Source organism: Notolepis coatsorum (genome assembly GCF_963971535.1).
Source record: "Notolepis coatsorum genome assembly, chromosome: 9".
Lineage (NCBI taxonomy): Eukaryota > Metazoa > Chordata > Actinopteri > Aulopiformes > Paralepididae > Notolepis > Notolepis coatsorum.
Genome location: NC_140173.1, coordinates 57,285,509 through 57,299,385, shown reverse-complemented (window position 1 = coordinate 57,299,385; position 13,877 = coordinate 57,285,509). Strand labels below are relative to the sequence as shown.

Genomic DNA, 13,877 nt, shown 5'->3' with positions numbered 1-13,877 from the left:
CTTTAAAAAAGTGAATATCAGGAAGGCAGCAGGTACGGACGGCATCCCCGGCCGCGTCCTAAAAGTCTGTGCCGACCAACTGGCCCCGGTATTCACTGACATATTTAACCTGTCCTTAGAACAGGCTGTCATCCCCACCTGCCTGAAGAAGTCCACTATTATCCCTGTACCCAAAAAATCCAAGCCTGCTTGCCTCAACGACTACCGCCCTGTAGCTCTCACCTCCATAGCCATGAAGTGCTTTGAGAAGCTAGTAAAGGGCTACATCTGCTCCTCCCTCCCCATCAACATGGACCCCCTGCAATTTGCATACCGCCCCAACAGGTCCACGGAGGACGCCATAGCCCATGTGCTGCACACAGCAGCATCACACCTGGACAAGAGGCAGGGGAACTATGTGAGAATGCTATTCATCGACTACAGCTCGGCATTCAATACCATAGTCCCCTCCATACTCATAGCCAAGCTCAGGGACCTGGGCTTGAACTATGACCTCTGCCAGTGGGTCTTGGACTTCCTGACGGGCAGACCCCAGGTGGTGAGAGCAGGCAACTGCACCTCCTCATCCATCACCCTCAACATAGGGGCCCCCCAGGGCTGTGTTCTGAGTCCCCTCCTCTACTCCCTGTACACACACGACTGTGTGGCTCAGCGGAGTAGCAATACAATCATCAAATTTGCTGACGACACAGTGGTGGTGGGCCTGATCTCTGCCAATGACGAGAGGGCCTACCTGGAAGAGGTCAAGGTCCTGGCGGGATGGTGCCAGGAAAACAGCCTCTCCCTGAATGTCAGCAAAACAAAGGAGATGATTGTGGACTTCAGGAGGTCGGGGGTCAAGGACTACAGCCCCCTCAGCATCGACGGGGCACCGGTTGAGAGAGTCAACAGCTTTAAGTACCTCGGAGCCTACATATCCGAGGACTTGACATGGACCACACACATTGACAGTGTTGTGAAGAAGGCACGACAACGCCTCTACTTCCTCAGGCGCCTAAGGAAGTTCCAAGTCAGTCAGAAGATCCTTAAGAACTTCTACTCATGTACAATAGAGAGCATCCTGACTGGCAACATCACCTCCTGGTTTGGGAATAGCACTGCACAAGACCGAAGCAGACTACAAAGAGTGACACGTTCAGCCGAACGCACAATTGGAGGGGGGCTCCCCACCCTCCAGAACATTTACAACAAGCGTTGCAGGGGCAAGGCTAAGAGAATCATTAAAGACTCCAGTCACCCGAACAACTGCCTCTTTGAACTGCTGCGGTCAGGCAAGCGATACCGGAGTCTCAAGGCGAGCACAGAAAGACTCAGAAGAAGCTTCTATCCCCAGGCCATCAGGCTGCTAAACGAACAATGAACACAACACAACAACAACCATCAAACGCACATAGCACACACATCCACACGCACACACTCACTTTAAACAAACACACTGTAGCACCCACTCCCCACACTTTATATTTATTGATGAAGGATTGCACTACAACTCGTACACCTTATTGTAAATTGTACCTAAATTGTACCTCATCCCATTTCTGCTTTGCACTATATAGTACTGTACATTAGTACACTGCATAGTATTGTATATTATATGGTAACTCAGTTACGTCTATTCTGCATCGAACATTGTACATATGTCTATACTGAACACTGTGACCTCATTTTCTACTTCTAAATTACATGCTATACTATGTTATTTGATACTATCTTGTCTAGCACAGTCTCTGGAGCGTAACAGTAAGAAGCATTTTGTATGAAAGTATTCTGTACTTCTGTATGACAACTATTAAAGAAACTTGAAACTTGAAACTTGAAACTTGTTTGACTCTCTTTATAATGGCCTTGTGTTTATTCTCTCATTTGTCAGTTCTTCATCTAACGTTACCGTGAGTAGCTGTCTACGGAGAGTCGTATCGCTCCAGGCCTGGAGGATGCGGCTGCCGTGTTTTAGATTATTTGTTTAATTATTATTTAGTTTGTTTTTCTTTTGTATAATACCAGTATCGTTCTTGATGTTTCAAAAATAAAAGGAAACACTGTTTTTGGTGAGAAGAGCAACTACTGTCTCTGCACCTTTCTTCTGTACTGCATTTGGGTTCAACACACCTACCTGAGTCATAACAGAAAACACTCTCATAACAGACAAGCTGCATGTGGCCAAATACCTAAACATATTCTTTACAAACATAGCCACAACACTGGTTAATAAACTACCCTCCCACTATGGGCATATTGGGGTAGAACACATAGTAGCCTACTACAAAAACCTAGGGGTCCGCAAAGACGACTTCAAACTTGAAATGGTAACAACAGATGAGGTACTCAAAAAACTGAGCGCCCTCCAACCTAACAAGGCCACTGGCCATGACAACATCCCCTCCAAATTCCTCAGAGACTCAGCAGCCTCCATCACCCGAGTCATCACACACATAATAAACCTCTCCATAAAACAGGGACACGTCCCCAAGGACTTCAAAATTGCGAGAGTGACCCCCCTGCACAAAAAGGGCAGCAAATTAGACCCAGGAAACTACCGCCCTGTTTCTATTCTTACCTCCATCTCGAAAGTCATGGAAAAAATTGTCTACGAACAGGTCGAAAAGTACCTTGCAGAAAAAAATCGAATCTACATCCCACTCCACTGACACATGCCTTCTCTATTTGAACGACCACATCAAACAAGAGGTGGACGTGGGCAAATACTGCGGCATGGTCATGCTGGACCTACAAAGGACACTGCCAATCACTCCATTCTGATTGACAAGCTAAAAGCAATTGGTTTTGATAGTCTATCAGTGAGCTGGATGCAATCCTACCTGGAGGGGAGAGAACAGATGGTGGAGGTAAATGGTACTCTATCCCCCCCTCCCTCACAGTGAGCTGTGGTGTTCCACAAGGAAGCATACTAGGACCGCTACTGTTCCTAATTTATGCAAATGACATGTCGTCAGCTTGTGACTGCAACTTGTTCTTGTTCGCGGACGACTCAGCCCTGCTGGTCTCTGACAAGAAAAAGTTACAGGTTGAAAAAACCCTCAGCTCAGAACTCGGCAGAATCTGCACCTGGCTAGCTGATAACAAACTATCATTACACCTGGGTAAAACAGAGTCCATTCTCTTCGGATCAAATAACAAACTCAGCAAGACCGACGGCTTCTAAGTTACATTGGGTGACAATATTGTCACAAGGAAAGATGAAATTACATACCTGGGTTCCATCCTAGAGGCAAATCTTTCCTATGACAAAATGGCATCCAATGTAATCAAAAAAGTCAACCAACGAACTAGATTCTTGTATCGGATCTCCTCTCTGGTAAACAAGAATAAGAATAAGAACGACTCTGGCAGGAGCACTCATTCAAGGGTACTATGACTATGCTTGCACCTCATGGTACCAAAGCACCTCAAAGGCGCTAAAAACAAGATTACAAACATCGCAAAACAAACTGGTCAGACTACTACTTGACCTTACTCCTAAAACCCACCTCACCCCTGCCCACTTTGACTACCTAGGATGGCTTAGAGTAGACGACAGAGTACAGCAACTTGCAATGGGCCTGGTCTACAAGATACACTACACCACTCAGGTACCCATGTACACGTCGAAAGACTTCCCAAAGGTCAGTGAATACCACGCCAACAACACCAGAGGGAGTTCCACAAATCATGTGCAACCCAGATTCGGCACAAACAAGGGACTAAACACGTTTCGCAATTATGCCACAACAATGTGGAACACCCTACCCACAGCCATAATTTTCTTTTTTTATCCCTACCCACATTCAAAACCGCTCTTAAAGAGCACCTACGGGAGCCTGCAATTCGAAACTGGCCACCGTAAATGTCCAACCCCCCCCCCCCATGTACAGTCTCCTCCCCATCATATGTATATATTATCTGTTAGGATCTCTGGGTAACAGTACTGTATATTTTCACATCGTATAAAGGGTATGTCAAAATGTAACAGTACTATATACCTGTGTGTCATGTATGTCCCTATGTCATAAATGTCATGATGTCATGTATGTTGTGTATGTCAAAAATGTCACTATGAATTGAAAATGGGGGACCCTGATGTAAACAAGACAAACATCTTTCTCTGGTCTGCATCCCCTTAACAATTGTGTGTATGGAGCCGTACTGTATTGTACCCATTCTGCAATCTGTTAAATATTCATTCATTCATTCATTCATTCTCTCCCTGTTACAGTGGCTGCTGCTGAAAGAAGCTTCTCTAAGCTCAAGCTCACCAAAATTTACCTGAGATCTACTATGGTGCAAGAACGTCTCAGTGAACTTTCCATCATAAGCATAAATCATGTGGTCTCAAAACAGTTGTCTTATGATGACGTCATAGATTACTTTGCTGCAAGAAAGGTTAGGAAAGTAAGACTGTAAAGTGAGCTTGATTAGGGGGCTTCTAAGTATGTTACAAGTCGAAGCCTTGTGCTTGTGTGCCTTTTGTGTTTGTGTGCAGTACTTGTGTGCAATTATTTCTTTCTTTATTTTACTTTATTTAAGTTCATTGTAATTATATTTGACCTTACTTTATTTATGGCAGTAGTAGGCTACTGGTTAATATTAAGATAATATATTTTAAATATGTATTATAATAATGTCACTTGTTCACTGTGTTGATGTTAACTGTTTGATTTTGTGGGTTATCTTCAATAAAAGAAAATGTGAAAACAAAAGTGTGAGTGAATAAACTGTGATGCAAGGGGGCACCAGATAAAATCCTGCCTAGGGCAGCCAATTGGTCAGAGCCGGCCCTGGTAATAATTATGATTCATTTGTTGGATTCGCACTGGGAGTAGATGTTTCTGGGATCGTCATCCTTTATCACAACAAGGACTTTGGCATAAACATCCCTTTAAATTCACAGAGACTGTCAAAGCAGTGTCAATCAGCAGTGTTGATCACAGCACTTCACAGTCAACACACTCCCACACAGACCAGTGTGAAGTTCTGAGTCATCTTGCCTCATGACGATGCTATTTTCATGAAATTTAAAACATTAACACGTTAACTATTCCTGAGCGGCTCAGATTAGGGGCCGTGGTCAAAAGGGAGATTGAGATTCCGGGCAGTTCGGGCGGGATATACCCCGCTTGTCTAGTTTTCCCCTAGGGAGATTTTTGGATTAGGGATTGAAAACTTGAACATTCACAAATCAGACGTTTTGCAACAACATAAACACATACAGTCTGCTATGGATGAACCATATGACTGGGGAGATGAACTCTTTGTTTTGAGAGCATCTCTACAGTCTTATCTTCCTTTGTCCGTCCCCTTGATGTGTGTGGAACATAGCGCTAGCCTCTTAGCCGATAGTCAACACATGGGCGTAATTATACTTCTGCCAAAGAGGGTTAAGCGAAAGAAGAAGGCAATCATCTGGAAAAATTTATGAGAGGCGACCTAAAATGGTAAAATGATAAATGGTGCATTTATATATTAGCTTTTATCCAAAGCGCTTTACAACTTATGTCTCACATGTTCACTCACACATTCACACACAGACAGCGGAGGCGACCGTGCAAGGTGCCAACCTGCTCATCGGAAGAAATTAGGGGTTAAGTGTCTTGCTCAAGGACACTTTGACACGCTGCCCGGCAGGAGCAGGAATCAAACCGGAACCATTGCCAGATGACCGCTCTACCTCTTGAGCCACTGTCGCCCCACTGTGGAATGGCAATTAACTGCTCAACTATCAGGAATGTCAATTTCAATATTGCAAATAAAATATTTTCTCGTTTTGATGTAAACACTAGCCAAATCGCTAGCCTAGCATACCCTTGTTGTCTCTACGTCATCGTCATTTATACAAAGATCAGCTGAATGGCTTTGATGGCATGGAGTTTAAGCTGTCAATACATTTCTAAGATAAAGCTATTGCTCTGTCAAATAAGTCTCCTGCTGTACTGGTACAAGCACATTTATGTCTCCCTCTATTCATTTCGGAGCTCGCACGTCTGCATATTTTCCCAGAGCTGATTTTTTATTTAGCCTTTATTTAACCAGGTTTGTCCCAATTGAGATCCAGGATCTATTTTACAAGGGAGACCTGGCCAAGAAACAGCAGCAACACAAAGTTTCAACATACACACATAGACACTACAGACAAAAGCAACATTACAAAATGGTCAAACAAAACATCTGCACACAGAAAACGTGGTTACAATAGGCTTCACCATAGCCTTAAATCAGTGGCGGCTGCTGACCAAATTTCTTGGTGAAGCACAAATTATTATATTATATATTAAATTATATTTTTAAAACATCCCCCAAGGCTGCAACACCCCCATTCCTCCCAGGTGTCAGGCTCCTCATTCGCTAATAATAATATATATATATTTTTTTGTCTGTAAAATACTAGTGACTAGTAATCACTAGTTGTCATGCAATAACCTCCACTGCCTTAAAGACATTTAGTGTTACCAAGCTTTGGATCTTCAGATCGGACTGGAGATTGTTCCATGTAGTAGGAGCGGAAAACCTAAAAGCCTCCTTCTACATGTCGGAATACACCTCCCGGCATGGTTCATCTTCTAACTATACACCCTCCACACCCCCACACTCTGCATATTCTAACTACACACCCTCAAGACCCATACGCTCTGCATCTTCTAACTACACACCCTCAAGACCCATACGCTCTGCATCTTCTAACTACACACCCTCAAGACCCTTACACTCTGCATCTTCTAACTACACACCCTCAAGACCCCTACGCTCTGCATGTTCTAACTACAGACCCTCAAGACCCTTACACTCTGCATCTTCTAACTACACAGCCTCAAGACCCATACGCTCTGCATCTTCTAACTATACACCCTCAAGACCCAAACGCTCTGTATCTTCTAACTACACACCCTCAGGACCCATATGCTCTACATCTTCTACCTACACACCCTCAAGACGCCTACACTCTGCATCTTCTAACTACACACCCTCAAGACCCATACGCTCTGCATCTTCTAACTACACACCCTCAAGGCCTATACGTTCTGCATCTTCTATCTAACTACACACCCTCAAGGCCTATACGTTCTGCATCTTCTAACTACACACCCTCAAGACCCCTACGCTCTACATCTTCTGGTCGCCTCAGATCCACTCCTATCTGAGCAACCGGGGGTCATCAAAGAGAAGCAGGTTATTCTCTGTCCTCGCTCTACAATGGTGGAACAAACTTCCCACCACAGTCAGGCCAGCTGAAACCCGCGCAACTACTATGCACTCAAGACTCTAGCACTCAAGTTCGACAAACAATCTTACTTACTGTACCCTTAGCTGCAGTGTTGTACCCTTCCTGCTGACTTGTACAGAACTTGTAAGTCGCTTTGGATAAAAACGTCAGCTAAATGACTACATGTAAATGTAAAGGTAAATGATACAGACTCGTGCTGCTGTCCAAACCGACTGAGTGGCACAGCGCTCCTATTTGAGGCTATTTTTATTGGCACCCCCAGACACGGACTCCATAGAAATACTCTGGGTGATTCACTTGCAGCGATCCCCAAGATACAGTCAAAAACCCAGTGCTTGTGTGTTTTGTTCTAACGGCAATATAATATGCCCTCGTGAGCGCTCTGTTCCTGCTTCCGGTCTTTGTCAGGGGTACGACCACTCCATTTCCCACGTGTGTTACAGGCAAAGGGAATGAACACCAGCCACCAGCAGCAATGTGTCAGGCTCTTTGGTAGGTGACTAACCATCATTTGAAGGTTATTCATCTACTCACACATTGAATTTAATGGCCAGAATAGAAGTGTGCCGAGTACATTTTAGAATCTACCAATCACTGTGGCCAGTGGACAGCGGTTTATTTTAAATGTCCTGCATAGAAACGTATTGGTTCAATTACACATCTAACATGTTGTTTTAGAGAAACAATCAGCAAGGGAATAGACGTCACGCCAGCAATGTCTAGTGCTAAATTCACATTCAGATTTCTCACACTTGGGGACTTGGGTAGTAGTGGTTATTCCCCCCCCCCCCCCCCCTCTCATGTGCATGCAACTGCCCCGGTTGCAGGGACTGTTGGTAACATAGCTGTGTGTCCCTGCGTCTCAGGTTGCAGATCTCTCACCGGGCGACTGCTCTGCACAGAGGGACACACAGTTGTGATGGGGGACGAGGGGAGAGCAGAGACACTGTCCTCAGCAACAGACAAAGGGCTAAGGTTACATGCCGATTCGCCCCCGCGTCCCGCCACTCAACACTACTAAACGCCTTTCATCTCAGCTAATAGCTCCCACGGGAAAGAGTGGGAGGGGCCAGAGAGGCGAAGCCACAGGAGGGGCCGGGCAAAGAAACAGCTCCACAGACTAACAAGTTTACTATCAAGCCTCTAGATCAGATCCAGGTTACTAGGTGATAAGGGGGTTCGAGGGGGTGAGCACGGAATGTGAGCAGTAAACCTACTAATGATTCATTCGTTGAAATAACAACAAGTCATTGTCTCTAAACACATAGAAATTATGTGACGTCTTAATGGAAACACATTTTTAATATGCGGTGTCACGTTTCATCAAATAAGGTACATATGTGTACAGAGAGATAACACATGTTATTTCAACACTTTTAGCATTTTTGTACAAAGTATAATTTTATACGAATTTACTAATATAAAATTAGTGGCGGCACGGTGGTGTAGTGGTTAACACTGTCGCCTCACAGCTAGAAGGTGCAGGGTTTGATTCCTGGTATCTCCCAGGCCTTTCTGTGTGGAGTTTGCATGTTCTCCTCGTGATCACAAGGGCCCCCCCCCCCCCCCCCCCCCCTTTAAGAGAAACCCAATGGAAAAACATGCACAACAGATCGCTAACGGTGTCGCGTCCCTGACGAAGACGGACAGGAGCACTTGGATTGGTCCCTGGCCGACGCCCCTATCTGCTCCCGGCTGCCCTTGGGGGGAAGGACGACGGGATGGGTCAAGTGCAGAGACTCAATCGCATCGGCGACCCAACTAACTGCATGTGTGTGTTCCTGTGTGTGCCGCCCATCGCATGTGTGTCTGCCTGCATGCCAAATAAAGTCCAGTTATTAATAATTAATATTAATAATAACATAAAAGAAGATGCTCTTTGGTAGAGGGCCTGAATATTTCTTGAAGGAATGAGAAAGACCCAAGGCACTGCCTCCTTGAAGAAGGCTGGACGCAAAAACGAGTCAGAGTTGATATTTTGACCGTGTTCTGTATATGATAACTTGCCAATAAAGGCATTTAATCTTTTTTCACTATAAGTTGAGTGCCTTGGTTTTTTCTTATTCCTTCAAGAAACCAGTCTCCATGTTCAGTGTAGGAGTGTAGCCCTCCTTGAAATGAACGAGAGAAGAGAGAGAGAGAAGCAAACGGTGAAGCTCACAGGTAAATTAATGGAAGAGATGAATGTAATGAGACTCATAAGTAAATAAACGGAAGAGATTAGTGTCATGAGACTCATAAGTAGATAAATGGGAGAGATTAATGTAATGAGACTCACAGGTAAATCAATGGGAGAGATTAGTGTCATGAGACTCATAAGTAGATAAATGGGAGAGATTAGTGTAATGAGACTCACAGGTAAAGGGTTGAAGTTTTGATCCACCAGGTGTGTGTAGCCGTAGTCAAAGAACGAATGACGTAAGACAACGTCGATGCCTTGAACAGCAGCCATACCCAGGGTGTTCAGCCACCTGGTATATACACAATGATACACACACACACACACACACACACACACACACACACACACACACACACACACACACACACACACACACACACACACACACACACACACACACACACACACACACACACACACACACACACACACACACACACACACACACACACACACACACACACACACACACACACACACACACACACACACACACACACACACACACACACACACACACACACACACAAACTTGAATTGGTTATGCAAAAAAGGATGCCCATAATTCTGATAAATGTCTTTTTGTGAACAAAATACACTATAAATTGATACAAATGGAATGTTTGCATTATCTTGATCCAGGGACATCCGAGGACACTGTAGTGTTGGTATATAAGCATTATATAATATATAATAAAGTAGCCTAATAGTACTCACAGGAAGCCAGCAGCGTATGTGTTTGACAGATTGCTGGTGCCTCCTGCCCACGCCGGCCCCAGCCCACCCAGCCACACCTTCTTACCAGGAGTGTGTGAGTTCACTACCTGCAGAGAGAGAGAGAGAGAGAGAGAGAGAGAGAGAGAGAGAGAGAGAGAGAGAGAGAGAGAGAGAGAGAGAGAGAGAGAGAGAGAGAGAGAGACACACATTTGACTATACTGTACATGTAATCCTTAGAATTGTATTATATGTCATCATAAATCAAAACAAAATCATTTCGAGGCACGATGAAGCAAACGTAAGCCCTCTGTGAATCTATGTAAACAAAATTGCGGGCCCTGCCATTGTAAACAACCGCAGTGAAACGGCAACTTTTTCGATTTCTATCTTCACTTTTCCAGGGATCCAATTTTCCTCGGAGGACAGTTTGTTTATTCAGTTATGAAAATATATAATTTTTCCCCCCACCAAATCTCTTGAGTATCACATTTCTCTCCTAAAGCTACATAGCGCACCTTTAAAGACCAGACCCAGGAGTAAGCCCTGTTAACACTGTGGGATTTCCTGTCCGGACTCGGAATCCCTGGCTGACCCTGGCAGAATCCCACTGGTTCACACTAACCAAACTAACATGCTAACGTGGCTGCAAACCATTACACGCTCTAATTAATTATACACATGTACACACACATACACACACACACACACACACACACACACACACACATGCACACAGATGCAGATGCACACATAGGTTTAGGGGGGGTTGCAGGGGACATAATTCAGCCGATCAGCTGCTAATGCATTGATGAAACCCATGGATATAATTATGTTTTGTTGGGTGGGTTTGATGGATTTGCACTGGGAGTAGACATTTCTCGAGTCTGACCCCTCCCTGTCATGAGGCATGAGAGGACTTTTATTTGGCATAAACATCCCTTTCAATTCTGCAAGACTGTCAAAGCAGCAAGTGTTCACTTCACAGTCAACATAACAGTCACCACCACCACCCTACCCTGCGGTCTTAAACGTGTGCTTCCCACATGTGGCTGTGTCAGACAACAGGCTGTATGACGATTGGTGCTAGTGAAAATAAGCCAAATCTATATGTTCTGTCAACGAGCATGCTGTGATGCTGTGAACAGACAGGGAGCAACTCAATCAACCAGTCACTGGAAGTACATTTTCAATAGAGCCGAGTCACCTGGGATGTTGGTTGTCGCCCACTAAAGGAGGACCACTGCTGAACCCTTCATTGTTTTCCTATTGGCGTCACCAAGGTTCGGTGAATAAGTGTTTGGTAAATAAATGTTCTGTTTGTCATGAATAGATAATGTCTTATCACTCTCACCCAAAGAGAATTGGATAGCAGCTGTTCAGAATATCCTGGTGCTCTACAACTTCTATGTGGAAGGACAGAAATGCACTTCCTTGGTAAGTAAAGTTAAAACACTGTAGATATAATATAGAATTGTATTAATAGAGCACACTTTAAAATACAACTTCAACCCGGCATACTAAATGAAAATAGACACCATAATAAAACGTTAAAAAGCAGAGAAATTGAGGCGGTTAGGTGGCCGAGCGGAGATTGCGTTCGTCACCAACCCCGGAGCTGTGAGCTGGATTCGCCTGTTCGAATCCAGCTCACAGCTCCGGGGTTGTCACCAGCTTGGCTGGCCGTCCACACTAATACAATTGGCTGTATTAGAGGGTGGGAGAAGCTGGCGGGGTGGGTCCGGGTCGTTGTAAACAGCGACTCCTACAGTTCGGTCGGGGCGCCTGCTAAGCGCGGATAGGACTTGAGGGGGATAGTGTGATCCTCCCACACGCTACGCCCTCTCAATGAGAATCCGCGCTGCCAGGTGAAAAGAAGCGGTGATTGGCTGGACGTCTGTCGGAGGAAGCACGTGGTAGCCTCCACTCTCCCAGATGATCTGACTGTGGGGGGTAAGTGCGCAGCGACCAGGAAGGGACTGGGAATTGGCATACGACTAACATTGGGATGGGAGAAAATCGGAGGAAAAATGGAGGGGGAAAAAGACCCCCCCAAAAAAAAAAAAAAAAAGCTGAGAAATTAAAACAATAGAATGGGCAAGGAAAGCGCATAAGGAAAACACATCAGGACCCTGGGGGAAAGCAACTGTGGAAGAGATGTGTCTCAAGTTTTCATTTAAAAACTAGTAAATCAAAATGATATATCTCCATGAGCCCCTCACACCGCCCGCAGTAAATCAGTTTGCTCACTGTGCTGCGGAACACTGGAAGGCAGTCTTTAGGTTTAACTTTAGCCTAGAACCGTCATTCTCTTCAGCCACCTCAGAAACCGACAGAAACGGGTGACTTTCAGTTCAAGTCGGCTCGACTTTCTATCTTTTTCTCCCATCCCCCAATTTAAATGGTAAATGGTGCATTTACAGATACAGCCGGGAAAAGTCCAGGAACAGCTGTTTGCCTGCCGTTATGACGTCGTTTGGCATGGTTAATGTTAACAATGACCAGCGGGGGCGCTCTCATACAGCTGGTGACAACTGCCCGACGCGCCGGCTTTTTGTTCATTCATTGGAGGAGCTCCGCGCATATGGTATGGTATTTATTTTAGACAACAAAACATATACAGATCGTTATACAGTATACTGTGTAGGACGTTGTAGCGTCCGTCTAATGACTTTGCGGCATAAAATAGAACAGCAGCCTGGGTTCCTAATTCATTTCCACGACGTGATATAACCGTGCGCACGTCGCGGCAAAGCGCCCAGGAAAACTAAAAGCTTCATCTGTATATAGCAGCTTTTACAATTTCTGTTCCTCACATTCACCCATTCACTCACACATTCACACACTGATGGCGGAGGCAACCATGCAAGGAGCCAACCTGCACATCGGGAGCAATTAGAGGTTAAGTGTCAAGGACACTTTGACACGCTGCCCGGGAGGAGCGGGAATCGAACCAGGAACCTTCCAACTATACCAGATGACTGCTCTACCTCCTGAGCCATCGTCGTTATGCCGATTCCCGTCCTGTTCGTTGCGCGCATTGCCCTACTATTGGTCTGGGGAGGGTGTAGACTACCACATGCTGCCCTACTGTTGGTCTGGGGAGGGTGTAGACTACCACATGCTGCCCTACTGTTGGTCTGGGGAGGGTGTAGACTACCACATGCTGCCCTACTATTGGTCTGGGGAGGGTGTAGACTACCACATGCTGCCCTACTGTTGGTCTGGGGAGGGTGTAGAGTTTCACTGGGAGAACGTAATGTGTGCGGAGGTTCGCACTATTTCCCCCAGATCCCCTCCCTGCTGAACAGGCGCCCTGACCGGCCAGTAGGAGTCGCTGTTTGCAATGACCAGGACTCGTACCCCACCGGCTTCCCACCAGCGAACACTGCCAATTGTGTTGGTAGGGACGACTGACCGAGCCAGCGGTACCGCTGACATGCTGGATTCATACCCAGAGTCTCCACAGTGGTAGGCGAGACCTCTACTCTACCCAGCCGTGCCCCAAGGAGTTGAACCTTTGACGTGGCGGACTTCACTTACCTTGAACACTTTGGTGATCTGCTCGGTCAACGTGTCCAACAGCCGATTCTTCAACAGGTCCTCCACTTTGTGCACCCTGCCGTCCATGTAGTAACTGTAGGGGAGACAGCAGGACATTGTCCACAAACGCTCACCAGCACTTCAGTTCAATCACTTCAGGAAATGGATACTCTTAGAAATTCTAATATACAAAAAAACAACATAATTCTTACTCAATTTATA

The 13,877-nt window shown here is 45.4% G+C and overlaps 1 protein-coding gene across 1 annotated transcript in view; it reads right to left on the bottom strand.

Annotated features, from left to right (window-relative positions):
- hpse2 (heparanase 2) overlaps nucleotides 1-13,877 on the bottom strand; it is a gene marked incomplete at both ends in the record, with an annotated part of 232,999 nt that overhangs the window by 94,706 nt on the left and 124,416 nt on the right. Inside the window, 3 exons of the mRNA XM_084321875.1 lie at nucleotides 9,573-9,687; nucleotides 10,116-10,222; nucleotides 13,656-13,749. Coding sequence (XP_084178001.1) covers nucleotides 9,573-9,687; nucleotides 10,116-10,222; nucleotides 13,656-13,749 — 316 coding nt within the window. The remainder of the gene's footprint in view (nucleotides 1-9,572; nucleotides 9,688-10,115; nucleotides 10,223-13,655; nucleotides 13,750-13,877) is intronic.